The 15,799-nt window shown below is 45.0% G+C and overlaps 1 protein-coding gene and 1 long non-coding RNA gene across 2 annotated transcripts in view; both read left to right on the top strand.

Moving 5' to 3' along the window:
• The window catches only part of LOC126048201 (uncharacterized), a 566,030-nt gene that overhangs the window by 462,792 nt on the left and 87,439 nt on the right, over nucleotides 1-15,799 (top strand). The gene's annotated exons all lie outside the window — the stretch shown is intronic.
• SAP18 (Sin3A associated protein 18) lies at nucleotides 9,384-12,823 on the top strand. Its single transcript, XM_049822855.1, has 4 exons — nucleotides 9,384-9,515; nucleotides 9,704-9,813; nucleotides 11,495-11,617; nucleotides 12,338-12,823. The coding sequence occupies exons 1-4, from the start codon at nucleotides 9,444-9,446 to the stop codon at nucleotides 12,492-12,494; spliced, it is 462 nt and encodes a 153-aa protein (XP_049678812.1). The 5' UTR covers nucleotides 9,384-9,443; the 3' UTR covers nucleotides 12,495-12,823.

Below are 15,799 nucleotides of genomic sequence, written 5' to 3'. Positions count from 1 at the left end.
GTGGAAGGTGTCCCTGCCTATGGCAGGGGGGTTGGAACTTGCTGATCTTTAAGGTCCCTTCCAACCCAAACGATTCTATGATTCTATGATTAACATAAACATACAAATCTTCCTGCTCCATTTGCAGCCTGAGATGGATGAACACTCATAAATCTCTCATTCTGACTAGTCTTCATGGTTTCTAATCAGAAATCAATTAGTGACTTCTACAGTATATCATTTCATCTTTGGTCTTGACTAAAATCCTTTCTGAATCTCATTCATACTACTGGCTGAAGTAGTAGCTCCATATATTTTCTCGGGTGAAGCCAGACCCAAGGCTGAAACAAGTGATCAGCAGCCAGACTGCTGTACTTTAGCGGCATTTTAAGATCTAGCCCATACATCAGAATTTGTATGTAAGAATTTAGCAATAACTGTGCCTTGTGTTCTTAATATTTCACTTTTATATTTTCAAACCTTTGTGCTTAGCTAATCGTTTGTCTCTAACAAGCAGAGAATCTATTCTACCTCTAGTAATAGAATTTTTGCAATTCTTGTATTTGATTGTTTCACCTCCTTTCAGATAATGGTGTCTCTTTTTCTAGTATTTGTTCCATTGAAAGATCTGAGATCTCTCTTTTAAAGGTAACATTAAGTGATAATGGTCTTTTAAAAATCTGAATACCTGCATTAAATTGGTGTATCAGCTGGTAATTATCATGCCCTTGCATTTCTCAAGCCCAAACAAAACACTAGAGCACATTTTATCTTGCTTCGTATTGAATAAATCTAAATCTAATCTAAGAGGTATAGAAGAGCCATTTATCCTGCTCTTCTATGCCCTGAAGTTTTATAGAAATTAATCTGATTTATTCTTAGCTTTGTAACAGGGGTAAGAAAGCATACAACTGACTGTGAAGTAATGTCAACCTAAGGTCTTCTTTTTTCCAATCCACTTCTTTTTAAATAGTTTCTTTTTTTTCCTTCTCCTTTCTTCATTTGCAAGAATTTCCCCCCAGCAACTCTGTGAGGCACTTATTTATGTTTTGGAGTGCTGTACTTTCTTATACAGCTTCTGAACACAAAATAAAAGCACTGCTACAGCAATCTGAAATGTCACAGTCTGTCATGCTGTCACATAAAATGTCACATGGTACAGCTTGGAATTTGAAAGCACCAGGTTATGGATGGATGTCATCTTCTGACTCCAGCTGAACTGCTGCAAGAGGATGTCCTTCACCACCATTCCCCCTGGCCCACTGATGTGCCAGCCCAGCTACTTGCGTGAACTCTTCCTCGCCCATTCCAGGCAAGCGCAATGAGATTATTGTAAGCAATTTAAGCATGAAGTCTTTGCTAACCTGCTTCATTGCAATAAGTCTGCGGAGAGCTCATCATGACCGACTCTGCCAAGAGAGCTGACAGGGAAGGAACGGCAAGAAATGTAAAAGCAGCGACCTCTTCCCGCTAGCACCCTGGCTGCAGCGTGCACCTCTGTCCATGCCCTTACGATCGCTCATTTACAACCCCAACGTGCCTCCATTGCTCTGCAGCAAGACTTCGTAGATTTGCAACATGGGCTTTAAATCTCCCCAGCACCTTTTGCCATGTGCAAAATGGAATATAATACAGCTGATAACAATAGTCAGCAGTACACACAGAGATTATTCTTTCTTGGTCAAAGGAACAGGCGTGCACAAATTTTCTATCAACTTTTCTTTCAAAGCTATTGTGATCTGGGGAGCTGAAGTGATTCTGCCTTACATTATGCCTACAGGACATTCTGGTTTACTGGCACTATTCCCGCCACTATCGTTAAGATTATGTCAGTGTTTCCAGTAAGCACTGTGTCTCTGAGGAGCTTATGGTAACCAAGCTGTCAGAATTCATTCTGGACTCGAACTTCACATATTGTAAATTCCCAGTGACGGACATTTCCTTTCTTTAAAAAACATCGAGCCAATTGATATTGCAATACATACGACATAGCATTCAGAAAATAATTTGGTTTTATATTGCATTATTCAAAATGTTGCAGGTAATTTATCACAGCCAGAACATTTTGGTCATAAGTGACCACTCAGGAAAAAAAAAAAAAAGACAAACAAAAGTTAAAGAATTGTGTTTTCTGACCTGCATGTTGAGCCACAAAAGATATTTCTGCAATGTAGGTGAGCTGTCTCGGGGTGCTGAGGCTTTGCTTTGTGCTTGACAAGGCTTGCCACACGTAACTACTTATTTTGGAGAAAAGTTTTGCTTGACTCTTTATGATGATGCTTCTAGAGGCAGGACACATGCAATGGCTTACACGACATCAGCCTTTGTTACAAAGGATATGCACTGCTTTCATAAACCTTCTGCGGGGCTCTGTGAGCCCCCGAACAAAGCCAAATAAAACATGCCTCTTACTGTGGCTGACGAGAGGATTTATTTATCCACAGCTCCGCTGTCATTAAAGATTCAGTGTGAAATGCCACAGACACGAGGAGATTCTTTAAGATCCATCATCCTGGGGCAGAAAACAGAGGAGGAAATATCTGTTCTGGGTGTGCGGGATGCGTCTTTATCCACCTGCTATTTTCAATAGGAACTGTGTGTGCCACAGACTGGAAACTTCTAGAGATGTATGGCAAGCTGAAGAGAAGCATAGCCAGGGAGCCGCATATAAAATATATGTACTTTGATATACTCAGTCAGATCTCTTGGAATCCTCTGCTTTAGGAGAAAATACTTGAGTCTTTTAATATTATTCTTCCATGGGAAGGGAAAAGAACAGATATTTGGGGGAAGATACTGCAATAACCATCAACCTAATCTGTTAATGCTTATTTGTGGAAACGTTCCCACCAAAGCATGAGCAGGACCGTGTCTATCTGACGGAGACACTCACCCCCTTCTCAGACTTTTGTGCCGTGTTCAAGGATGGGATCACATTAATCCAGGAAGCAGCCAGGGAGGGGATTTGTCTGCTCAGGAAACGCGGAAGACAATGTTAAGGACATCTCTTCCAGACCATGATGCTGCGAGGAGACGCGCTGGCTTTGCCACGCAGGGTGTTTGGAGGATAGTGCTGTTGCCCTCAGAGCAGCCGGCGTAGGAGCTGCAGGTCAGGCAGCCTTCATGTTCCCAGGGCAAACCAGTTAGCTCAATGGGTGGCAGCAACACCCGCAACTGGGGAAAGTACCAGCAATGACAGTAACCTTCACACTGGGTTTCCCACCACTGCTTCCAGTAGTGGAGCTGCTCCAGTGAAGGAAAACCGGGAAACATAGCTACAAGGCCGCGTAGGCAGGGGCCCACGCTGTCGACCTAACTGTTTGCAGTGAATTACAGGCTGACAAACCTCTGATGTTGGTTGTCCTCTCTATAAAACACATCTCGTACACAATTTTTAAAATTTCTACTTATTGCAATGACAACCCATTTATTCCTTCCTTACAGTGTACGAGCGTTTCTGTACTGAGGTAATTTCATTCAAACAGTAGGGGGGAAATCAAAAATCTATGGTAGAGTATTACCCAAGTTATAAAAGCAGTTTATTACTCTATTGTGTGTCTAAAATTTCTGGAACATTGTAGCAGATGTATTTTATAGAGAAATGACAACATGTTTTAATGAAATCCAGGTTTAGATTCTGGCAACATTTCTTCCTTAATTTTATATTTTGTAACTGAGTCTACTACTCCTCCAGGAAAAATCAATAGAATATTTAATACATCTCACCATCACACCTTCATGTGTATTTGTATAGAGAAGAAAATAACTCCACATGACAGACCAGGATTTACTTTTTTCTTTACTCGAAACTGAATTCTGTCTTTCTCTGCTGACAATTACAAGTTCCAGTTTGTTCTAGTCTCTTCCAGGTGAAATTCAAGCAGTCATTACAATTTTTGCTGGACCTCGCTTACATAACACATACTCTCTTGTTGATTTCGATTGCAAACAGTTTTGCCCTGGGTCAGCCTGAAGCGCTGTGGAGCTGCTCTCCGGCTCCCTCCTGACACTGCTCAGGGGACGCAGGCAGGGTCACATCCTGCGTCCCTCATCGGTGCCCACTGCGGGGAGCAGCACCCTAAGGAAAAAAAGAAAGAGCCCCACTGTTCCCAGTTCCCATGTCCAGTCCTGTTGCAGAGCACCGGAGCACTGTGGACAGCCCTCTGAATCCCTCGCACACCCAGGTGCCTCAGGTACAATTGAGCTCCCCCGTATTAGTAGGTATTTAAAATGGACAAAAAAATAACAGAAGTATGAGTGATAACACTCATCTGCCTAAAGTATTATTCTTGGAAACAATTTTTCTGAAACTGAAAAAAAAAAAGCAACCGGAGGATGCTCTTTCAGGAAACACCTGATGTGGAATAGTTCCATCTGAGTGGCAGGATGATAACATCTGGCAACATCACAAACAACTTTAAACAAGGTCTTACACTGGCAAGTATGAGGCAGCTTGCTTACAAGGCACACCAGTGGCTCTGCCTTGCGTACGCCGTCTGTGTCCCTGGAGCGTGCGCAAGGCTGTGCAGACTGACCTGCCACTGTCACATGAACAGTTAAATAATTTTGCTATCTTGTACAATAGTAAATCATCTTCAAAGCGTTTTTATTAACTTGTGGTCCTTCTGATGACTTTACAGAGAAAGAAGAAGAAAACATACATGTAATCTATACACAAGTATAGATTCCTCCCAGGCTGCCAAGTCTTGGTGCTCCTGAATTAGGATACTGCCTCCGGGTCTCCACATGCTTCTCACACAGAGTGACAGAGTCCTTTTATCCATGGCAAAGGAACAACCTGCTCCTGCTGGCCTTTACCACACCGGCTCGTTCACCTGCTGGCTCACGTGCAAGTTGACTAGGAGCACAGAAGTCCAACAGTTATGGTGCATTTTGTGAGCCCAAATCATCCTAGTTCAGAATAGGACAGTGAATAAGAACTGATGCTTAAATGAAGACAGTATAATTTTCTAGCACCGCTACAGACTAACTTTGGTACAAAACACAGGAAATTAAAACACTGTAATGAAAGCTACTGCACACAGAGCATTCTGAACATAAACCTTATCTGTGGCACTACCATGACACAAAATATAGGAAATACCAGCAATCATACTTGCAAAGAAAATGTGACAGTATTCTTCCACCACCGGTTCAAGGCGGTCTGCAGTAGAAGCTCCATCAAATTTGAGACTTTGCTCACTCAGTTGATTGTAAAGATGTTTGAAAGATGATTGTGTTGCTGCCAGAACAGGGTAGTTTAACCTTCCACAATCAAGATAAAGACCAAGTCCTCTATCAAACAAGCTTTATGGGATACACATACAATCATGAAAAAATAAGGAGCGGTATGTAGTCCTGGCTAGGAAGAACTCACAAATGCAGCCAATAAGCCAGAAATCCTGGGAGCCTTGGGAACCTGAAAACAGCACGCTGCAGAGGGTGAGGGTAATTCAGCTTCTTTGAATGGAGATTCAGTATAGTCACGGGTCTGAATTGTTCAGAGCATCTTGCTCCTTGGTTATCTGTCAAAATTTTTCTAGTTTCTTGGAGATTTACCTCAATGGTTGATATCACAGGCCCAGTTGTGCCATTCCTTTCTGTATCTTCCCAAGGACACTTTTTATTTACTGTCGTCTTCTCTGTTCTGCCTAGAAAGTTTTAAGTCACCCAATATCAACTGCTCCTTTTGTTTTTCTCTTTTTCTCAATCACAATTTACTTATGGTAAGTGTTTCATAGGCCAACGGGCTACTTGACCCACAATGCTCTTCTCTAAACGGCTGTGGAAGCTCTGCCAAGTCCCATATCCTAACGGCACCACCACGCCATCTCATTCATACCTTTCCTAGATGCTCCAATAAACAGAAGTTCGCTATTTAAATAACCACTTGAATAGGAATGTGTGTTAAGAATTCTTAAAGAGGCAATTCACACTTCTGAGACCACTTGTCTCAGTTCTCTACAGGCATTCATATCTGAAAATGTTTGATTCATATTTCGGGTACCTCCTTTACAACAATAGAGGCTAGAGACTTGCTTGTATATACAGTCTTACTCTGCATCACTACCTCAGCGAGGAGCTTTCATTTTCTCAACAGCATACACTATATGTATGTTTGCACATATATACACTGTGTGCACAGAATACAGTGACCCTGACAAGTAGAGGGGACCCCTCACCCCCCAAAACCTATGAAAATGTGAAGAGAGGGACTGAAGGGACAGACCCTATTCCGTTCCTATTCTCTCCCTCCATCTCCCAGCTAATCCTGGGCACGCACGCACTTTCACTGATCATCTTGCACCAGGTCTACCAGTCATGGAATCAGTTTAGCAAGTGTCAAATGCAATAAACTGACAGAAAACCAGCCCACAACTGGACAGTTTTATCTTAAATTAGGGAATTTAACTTATTCTTGGAAGAATCTAATGAGGGCCACACCTGGCAGAAGGGAGGGAAAAAACCCTCACGTGACTGAGAATAAGGACAGGCAGCGGGGAACTAAATCCCTCTCCTTTGGCAAGAGCGAGCTGTTAGACTAACTCGGGTACATGTGGGACCTCAGCCTAAACTGGTGGGAATCCAGTTTACCGTGTTATGCCTTGTTTAACCAGACAGCACCGTCTCCAGTAAAACCTGCATCCCGCAGTCCAGGTTACAGATCACGTAACTGCATTTTCATTTCCAAATACTTTTCAACTTTCTCTTCCAAATACGTAACATAAGAATCTAAGATTTTAGAGTGAAAATAAATTGTGATTGTTAATACAGTTCATGAATAATAAATTAAGTCATGCTTGAATTTACTTAAAACTCAAGCACACTAGGTCATTTTTCACATAAATAAAGCACTCAAAAAGTTCTAGCAGAAGGAACTACTTAGATTCATAGCAGAACTGTGCTTTATTTGTTACAGCTGTTCCTTTATGATACCTGATTCTAGACATAAATTCCTTTGTTTTGGAAATGGCAGTTCACATACTGAGCCCAAAGCGTGTTATTATCAGGGCAGATAAAATTAATTTTAGCAGTGTAATAAACTGTATCGTTGCCTGGGAAATCAAATCCTGCAAATGGTGGCAAGGCTGACTCATTCCCTTTGGTAATAAAATGATGATATGCTATAACTTAATGTAGATTAAAAACTGTACAATACTATCCAGGCTACCACAAAAGGAAGTTCATAAAAGCTGTGGGTGAACTCTAATAGGTTGTTGGTTCTCTTGTCTTGTATAGGTGTGCCATAAATCAACATTTTAAACCAAATGCTGTTGGTTATATTAGAGGTGAACTGCAAGAGCTTTTTTTTTTTTTAATAGTATGGACTCATAACCCTTTTTCTTTTTAATGATATACACAGAAAGCTCATAGGTGAATATATTTTAATAATTTTTTCTCCCCTACATATTTTTTTACTAAATAATACATTGGAAACATGTATCTACAGTGCTTGGAAATGCGAAATCAAACCGCAACAGCACCCTTAGAACACAGGTACTTCAACTGTTGTAACACCTGAACAAGCATACACTTTTTTTGTGGTGCAGAATTTATTGTAGTTCTTTCTCTCCGATACTAAACCTATACTTGGGAAAGCAGCCCAACACAGATGTAAATTCACCCTGAATCTCCTTACTCAGAGAAGTTCATTGCAGAACGGGGATCCTGAGACACAGCTTCACTGGCACATAGCTCTGTGCTGTACTCTGCTGCAAGTATCAACAGAAAATTACATGAGCAGTATATGAACATTATAATAATATAGCATCAAATATAGCTTAATGGGATGATTAGGGGATGGGAGCGTCTGTCATGTGAGGACAGGCTGAGAGAGCTGGGACTGTTCAGCCTTGAGAGAGACAGCTCAGGGGGATCCTATCACTGTGTATAAATACCTGATGGGAAGGAGTAAAGACGAGTCAGGCTTCTCAGCCGTGCCCAGTGACAGGACCAGAGGCAATGGGCACACACTGAGATACCAGAAATTTAATTTAAATGTAAGAAGAAAAACAAACCAACTTTTTTTTTTTTTTTTTAATTGTGAGGGTGACTGAGCACTGGAGCAGGTTGCCCAGAGAGGTCTCCATCCTTGGATGTACTCAAAACCCACCCAGCCCTGGCCCTGAGCAACCGGCCCTTGCTGACCCTGCTTTGAGCAGGGGTTTGGGCTAGGCAGTCTCCTCCAGAGCTCCCTTCCAGCCTCACCAGTTCTATGAGTCTCTGATGTTTGCTTATTTTGCACCTGCAAGCACATACATTTCTGCATCATTTTACGGAAAAATTTGATTTTCTTTTACTCTTGAAATGAGAAATAAATTCACAGCACTTGAGGAAATAACACAAGTGTAAGTTCTGTGAAAACAAATGAACACACACAACCCCCCCGTTCTAATATGAGTAACAACTCTCAACACTTAGAAAAAGTTATCACATCAGAAACACAGATCTCTCTCTCACTTATTTTGTAAGGCACAACCACAGACTCAAATTTAACCCAATCTAAGATTCTATTCTTGGAAAAACAAGACCATAAATGGAAAGCATATGCATTTGATCTTTCCCGGGTGTAATATTAAGGAAAGCTAAATTCTAAATATGATTTACCCCTTTCTCATTTATTTTAATCTACTGCTAGTTACAGTGGTTGATTGTATTATTTACCTACATTAGACATCTGTTTAAATCTGCCTCTGTATAGAAAGAAGTGTTTTTTTTCCAACAGGCCGCAGCATCAGTAGCTTGTTAAAAGCTTTTCTTTTAGCCAGGTGGGTCTAACATGGAGCACAACGAGGAGAGAAGCCTGCGGCAGCACAGCCCAACCCCGGCCACCCGGCCTGAAGGAACTCCGCTCAGACCAGCGGCCCTATCCCGCGCGTTCACGGGCTTTAGGAAGAATCACGTCAAGTCCTGTCAGGCAGCTACTACTACCCCACGCTTGCCCCGCAGTAAGGCAGCTGCCAGACCCAGCAGAGCCCCGGCCGGAGCAGGCGGCCGCTCGGTGGCCAAGGAAGGGCAGGCTGCGGGGACAGGGCCGCCAGGACGCCGGGGACTGCCGCCCCTGCCGCGGCCGGGAGGCTGAGGGCCGCTCCCGGGCTGCGCCGACCACCCTCAGGCCCCGCGGGCGGACGGCCGCGTCTCCCCTCCTCCTGCAAACCAGCCGCTCGCCCCGCCGTCGATCTCGGTCGCCCAGCCCAGCCCAGCCCCGCAGCCGGGCTCCCCACCCCGTCACGGCGACCGCCTCACACACACACGGCCGCCTCACACACAACCGCCCCCGCGCCTTTCCCGCCCTGCCCGCGCGCATGCGCTGCGCCCGGCCCCCGCGCCTTTCCCGCCCTGCCCGCGCGCATGCGCTGCGCCCGGCCCCCCCACCTCTGCCCCGCCCTTTACCCTGCTCTCGCGAGATCTGAGGCGCCCGGCGAGACATCCGGGTCCGTCGGTTGTTTGCGCGGCGGGGCAAGATGGCGGTGGAGTCTCGCGTCACGCAGGAGGAGATTAAGAAGGAGCCGGAGAAGCCGATCGACCGGGAAAAGGTGCCGGGGGCGGTGCAGCGCGGCCTCTTACGCCGCTCCCGGCCGCGGCGGGGCGGGAACCGGGGGGGTGGGAGCAAGGGGGTGGCGGCGCCGTGAGGCCTCGGGCCGGGTGGGGGGGGCCGGGCCGGGGGACATGGCGAGCGGCCCCGCGTCCTCGCCCGGCCCCGCATCCTCGGCTCGCCCCGCAGACGTGCCCGCTGCTGCTTCGCGTCTTCACCACCAACAACGGGCGGCACCACCGCATGGACGAGTTCTCCCGCGGCAACGTGCCCTCCAGCGAGCTGCAGATCTACACCTGGTGAGTGCGCGGCACACCACACACACCGCCGCCCCCCCCACCCCGGGCGGCCCCCCGGCACGGAGGGGAGCGGGGCTCCCGGCCTGGCTTGAAGTCCTTGTCTGGTAGACAGTCAGCTGCGAGGAGGAGTTCGAGAGGCCTCGTTTAAAGCAGGAAACGCGGGGGAGTTTTCGGGGGGGCGGGGGGGGGGGGCGGCGGAATTGTGTGCTCCGCGGGGGCAGGCGAAGCGGATGGCTGCTGCCTACAGCCACGGCAGGTTAGGCGTGGGGGCACCCGTGGAAGCGCAGCCGGTTGCTGTTCGCTGAAACTTGCTGCGGTTGAATTGCCCAGTTACTGACGCACGCCGTGGGAGGCTCGCCTTGTGGCGTATCTTTGGTTATCGCAACGAACCTGTTCAACACGGAGGTTGTCCTTTAATGCTTAAATTCTGTTCCAGCGGCTCTGTTTTTTTCAGTAGAAGTAGTTGTCTCAGAAAGCTTGAACTGTGGTGCATTGGTTTACGTCAGACCTTCTTGAAAGTGGAATAACGTGTTTATTTTGGTGCGGTCAGGTAGCAGTGCTTTAACAGAGAGCTGCTTTTTATTGCTTTCAGGTTTAGTTTGGAGCTCTGCTTTAGTCTGTGTTGCAAACACGTTAGTTTTTGTTTATAGTATTTTGAAGAATGCTTTTGAAAGTGAATTATATAGTACTCTTAAAATCTTGTTTTTTCTTCTAGGTATCTCTTGGGAGTATAACTTGTATGTCATAGAGTTGAATAAATCTATTTTTGTGGCTAGCAAAGCATGCAGTTGTAATTTACTTCTTAATGGGATTTATGGACTCAGTCCAGGCTATTGATGGCATCTGAGCTGTTTGCCATCTGCGGAAGTCAGAATGGGCATTGTCTGTCAACACACTGCTCCTTGGTTGCTTGGAGTTAGTGTACAGTCTGTATAATTAGAGCCGCTTTAATTGTGATGATTGAGTCCTTTTGTTCTTGAAATTCTAGAAGTGAGCTTTAGCCCTGGTCTGGTTGGAGGCTGAGAAAAGGAGTGCTGCCTGTTTGGGCAGAAATGGAAATCTTGATGGAAATGGAAAACTCGTGTTAATTTTTTTTTTCTTTCTTTTCTTAAACTTCCTCTAATAGTCAAGAAACTAGTTTAACATGGATGTTAACTTAGGTAAGGAAACACTATCACGTTGTTCATTGTATAAATCAAATCCATCAATACACTTAAAAATAAATAGGCCCCCACTGTATAAATGGTAACTCTTCTGAGAGACCTGGAAAAGCAGATGTTGAAATGTATATGGAGGTGAAGAGATTTGTCTTAATAACACAGTAAATGGGAAGCTAACTAGAAGCTACATTTGCGCTAGACCATGTTGCCTCCAGTGTACAGTAAGTGGTGACTTCTCCCCGGTGTTATAATCAATAATTAGAGCAACTTCTTGCCACTTGATTGTTAGACAAAATGTGTTTGGAATGTTGTATAGTTGTGAAATCAGTGGCTCACTGTGTAGCCGAAATGTAACATCTTGCTCATCTTCAGGTATCAACAGAAAGTATGCAAAGGCAAGGAAATACATGGTTTAAGTTGTAGCAATATATTGATTCCATCTTAAATGGGTTTGGGGAAGCTTGTTTTATCATTGTTGCTTTTGAGAATGTGAACCGCTTTGGTTTGTTTGTTTAATTTAGGATGGATGCAACTCTGAAAGAGCTGACCAGCTTAGTGAAAGAAGTTTACCCGGAAGCACGGAAGAAGGGCACACACTTCAATTTTGCAATTGTTTTTACAGATCTGAAGAGGCCTGGGTATAGGTAAATGGCATTTCTTCTCTGGGTTAGTAGAAGAATTCAGGCAGTAAGTTATTTTTAATTAACACTGATTTGAAAGTTCAGGACCCACATACCAAACTTCTGAAGTTCTTGATAACACACTTCAGGATGACCACTACAAACTCTAAATTTCGCTTGGTGACCTTCGTCGTTAATGTGTTCCCAAAACAATGAAGCTGTGTGCTTGAAGACTTTGGTCACTGTTATTGGCAGCCCACCAGAACACAGACCTACAGCCTGAGATAAAGCTTTGTTTCCGGTGATAGGAGGTGTGGTAGGTCTTGCATCTGAGAATGCATTTGAGTTTTAGCAGTGATCTTGTTGCAGGTGTCTGTCCTCAAAAATGGTATGTGTGAGCTAACCTTTGTCAGCAACCAGTGCATATAGCCTGCTCTGCAATCTGTGGGGTCTTGTTCTGTGTCCGTATGGAAGGGGGCAAGGGCTTCTCTCTAGTGTTTAACTTAATACAGTAGAAGGTTCCACCACCCCTCTGCCCCATCAGAAAGAGGATTCAGTGTAGCTTTTCTTGCTGCACCTGGTACTGGAGAGAAAAACCCCAGCATGCTGTGTACCTAGCTAAATGCTAAATACAGTGCAGAGGATGGCATGGGAAGGTTGTTCTGAGCCGATACAGTTCCTGCTTTGGACATTTAGAGAGATTTGCCTCTGATAACTAACTTGCCTTTCCTCTCCTGCACGCAGGGTGAAGGAGATTGGGAGTACCATGTCGGGCAGGAAGGGCACAGATGATTCCATGACATTGCAGTCTCAGAAATTCCAGATAGGAGACTACTTGGATATAGCAATTACTCCTCCGAATCGTGCACCACCCCCATCGAGCCGCATGAGACCATACTAAACTATTGCTTCTTTGTATGATTACATCTTCTGTTTATTCCTACTTGCTGTTCTAAAGCAGGCTTATTTTTTTTGCTTTTGTTGCTTAAGCAAGAACACGTGAAGACAAAGCTAAGCATCAGAAATGAAAGTTAACTTTTAAACCTTAAGTTTTAGTTTGTTTAGAAGAAACACTTCTCTTTAGCAGTGCCATCATCCTATCCCTGATTGTTATAGTTTGAACAGTAAGTCAGTGTGTCCAGTGTTTCAAGATTTCCATAAAATACGACCAGAAGGGTTACAGGTGTTCTGTAGTTCTCTCTTGGTTGGAATAAAGATTGATGTTCTTAATCTTTCGATAGTGTGGTGGTGTTTGTTTTTTTTTAAGTGGATTTCTGCAGACAAATTGAGAAGTAGGCTTTTAAGCAGAAGTTGAAATTGAAAGGAGGGCCAAAGCCTTTATCTGATAACTTGTGGGCTTGATAAGTAGAGGCAGGTGGCCTGATGGGGATTCCTTTTTGCAGGAGGACTTATTAAGCCACTGCTGGCTGGGTTTTGGAGGGTGAGCATGTGAGTGGTGTGGTCAAAGGTAGGCAAGCTCGGTGTTGCTCTCCCTGCTGACATAAAAAGTCAGAGATGAGCTGTGTAAGGTCGCCTGTACTCTGGGATTGTGAGGGGAGCCAAGGCAGACTACTACAGCTTCCAGGGACTGCTCTCTTATGCCAAGATGATGACAGTCCATGTTTTGGGAGTGGTCTTGGTGATGCCACTGTATCCCATGATACTGAGGAGCTGCTGGCCTTACCAGAGGAAGGCATGGTTCAGCATGCTTGCACATCAGCCTTACTTGAGTTCCAAAGGAACTAGTGTTGTCTTTAAAAACAAGTTATAAAGCTGTCTTTGAAGATCCTGCTTTTCTTAGAACAGTGGTCTCCAAACTCTTTGATCACATGCACCTATCTGTAAAAAATTTTTGAGTGTGTGCCCCCCAAATTATTTATAAATTACATACATCTACTACTGTACTAATATGTATGTTATAAAATACACAAAAATAGGTGTAAAAAGGTGAAATACTTGAAAAAATAATTTAATATTATTAATGGTACAAAAAATATTTTCTTCCTGCACCCCCCCTTGCATGTGTACCACTTTGGAGAGTGTCTTGTCTTTGGCTTGACTTGCACACCCCACTTTGGAGACCACTGTCTTTGAAGATGGGAATATCTGCAGAGACCTGGCCAGAAGAAATTCTGTGTTTTCAGATTGAGGTTGACTAAAGAGCAGACAGAACTATTTCCTAATGCAAATGTAATGGCAGGTGTTTGCCCAGAGATGCTCTTGCCTGTGGTTTAGATGAACAGAGGAGGTGAGGCAGCAAGACTGTGCTGTGGCAGTATGTGTGGGAGTCCTGACCCTGACCATGGGATTCTTGGCCAAGCCAGCCTGTGGGGTGGAGGCAGCTGGCTCACATACCTATATCTCCTGGGCTGTTGACCACAAACCGTGTGTTGTCAGCATACACTGATCAAGAGGACAACATCCAATTTTGACTTCCAGAACTCCAAGGAAGGTGAATGTAGTAGCCTCTTTCCCTTAGTTATCTTTACCTAATGAATACATATGATTTTTGGACCCTACACTGACCAGTCTGAGCTGGGTAAATCTCACTGCTGAGTCCTCAGTAAGATGGTTTTTCACAAATACTTGCAGCTTGTATTGAGCACCAGTTTCTCAATATCCTGTAACCCTCAGGTGTTGGGGCAAAGCCAAGGAGCAGCGAGGTTCAAGGTTCATGGCTGTTCTGTGTTAAAAGTTACTGATTAAGCTGGAGGTTGTTGGGGCTGTAGCAGCCAGCTTCTAGAATCATGAAAGAGAGGAAGGGGTAGCTAAGGGGTCTCAGTTGTCCATGGGGAAACTGGAAGGCTGGTCTGCATGATGTCTGGTACCTTCTTAAGGAGCAGGAGAAAGAAGGGGTGACCCATCTCCCAGCACATCGGTGCAACACAGGAGGATGGGACCTGTGGCTTCCCAGAGCTCAGTGCTTGCTCAGTTTCTTCTGTCACTGCAGGGGGAGATCTTGAGACATGCAGGTGCCTCTGGTTGTCAGAGCTGGCTTCAGCTGTCCTGGAGCTGTCTGCCTCTGCGGGCTGACCCTGAGCATCCAGCTGGTCCAGAGAGCCAGGTGCTTGTTTTCTGCATTGTCTTCCCCTGTGTGCTGAGAGATGGGCAGGAGCAGGAACAGAAGCTGTAGCTGCTCCTTAAGGCCTTCACCTTCCTCACCTAAGGCCTTAGCAGAGCCTTACCAAAGTACGTGTTCCTGTCTGCTGAGGACAAGGCATGCTTGCTTTTATGAGCTGCAATTTAATTACTCTTCTCTCTCAGGAGTCTCTCAGTGCAGTATAGACTGAGGGATTTAGGCTTGATTCTGCCCATGGTTCACCCTCCTCTGTCCCCCTTCTTTGGCTTCTAAGGAAGGTCTTCTGCAGTGCTTTTGGGAAAGGCTACCTGTGTCTCTGGTGGAGGAACTGGTATCTAGGTTAATTCCCTCCCTAATTAAGAACTGAGGACAAGGCTCGCATGCACTTTGTCAATAACCTGGGCTGTGTCAGACACACTCGTCACTCTGGCACTGCATTTGCCAACTGACTGGAGCAGTTGTGGAGGCTTAAGTTTTGCTTTACAGCTCTGGTGAAAGGCAGAAACAGTTGTGTTGCAGCAGGAAAACATCAAGCATTATCAGCAAGTTCTCACTCTTGCTATGGAAAGCATGGAAAAATTAGAAGGTCTCAGAACCCCTGTTGTGTCAGAGCAAATGAATGACAACAGCAATGTTGTGTTCAAAGAACAACACTGCAAGTAATGCAACAGCTGAGACAGGACCTACCAAAACCAAAGCAATCCAATTACCTGCTGCTGTTTTCTCAGCCCTTGTGCCTAGATATTACAGCAGATCAGCTGGGGTAAAAAAAAGCATTGGTTCCTCCAACAGACCAGGACCCTGAGGAATGTGAATTGTAAAACACCCATGTTGTACACAGCAGGCACTGTGCCTGGCCACAAAGACCTGTTGGTGATGTGGAGGAGGTGCCTGGCTGGTGTACTGGGGCAAGGCACTGCAGATAAAAAATGGCTAAGGGCTGGGTTCAGAGGGGTTGGGGTGGTTGGGAGCTTCCCTGGGTTTTTTCCAGTCTCACAGAAATGACAGGCTTAAGTAGAGACATCCTGGCCCATTCACTTGACCTCTTCAACACTCAAACAAGAAAATCCAGTGAACTCTACAAGTGACAGCTTCAAGGGTATGTCCGGGTGAGCTCCTCATAGTGC

The sequence above is a fragment of the Accipiter gentilis genome, chromosome 19, assembly GCF_929443795.1.
Source record: "Accipiter gentilis chromosome 19, bAccGen1.1, whole genome shotgun sequence".
Classification (NCBI taxonomy): domain Eukaryota; kingdom Metazoa; phylum Chordata; class Aves; order Accipitriformes; family Accipitridae; genus Astur; species Astur gentilis.
This window is presented reverse-complemented; position numbering and strand designations above follow the sequence as displayed.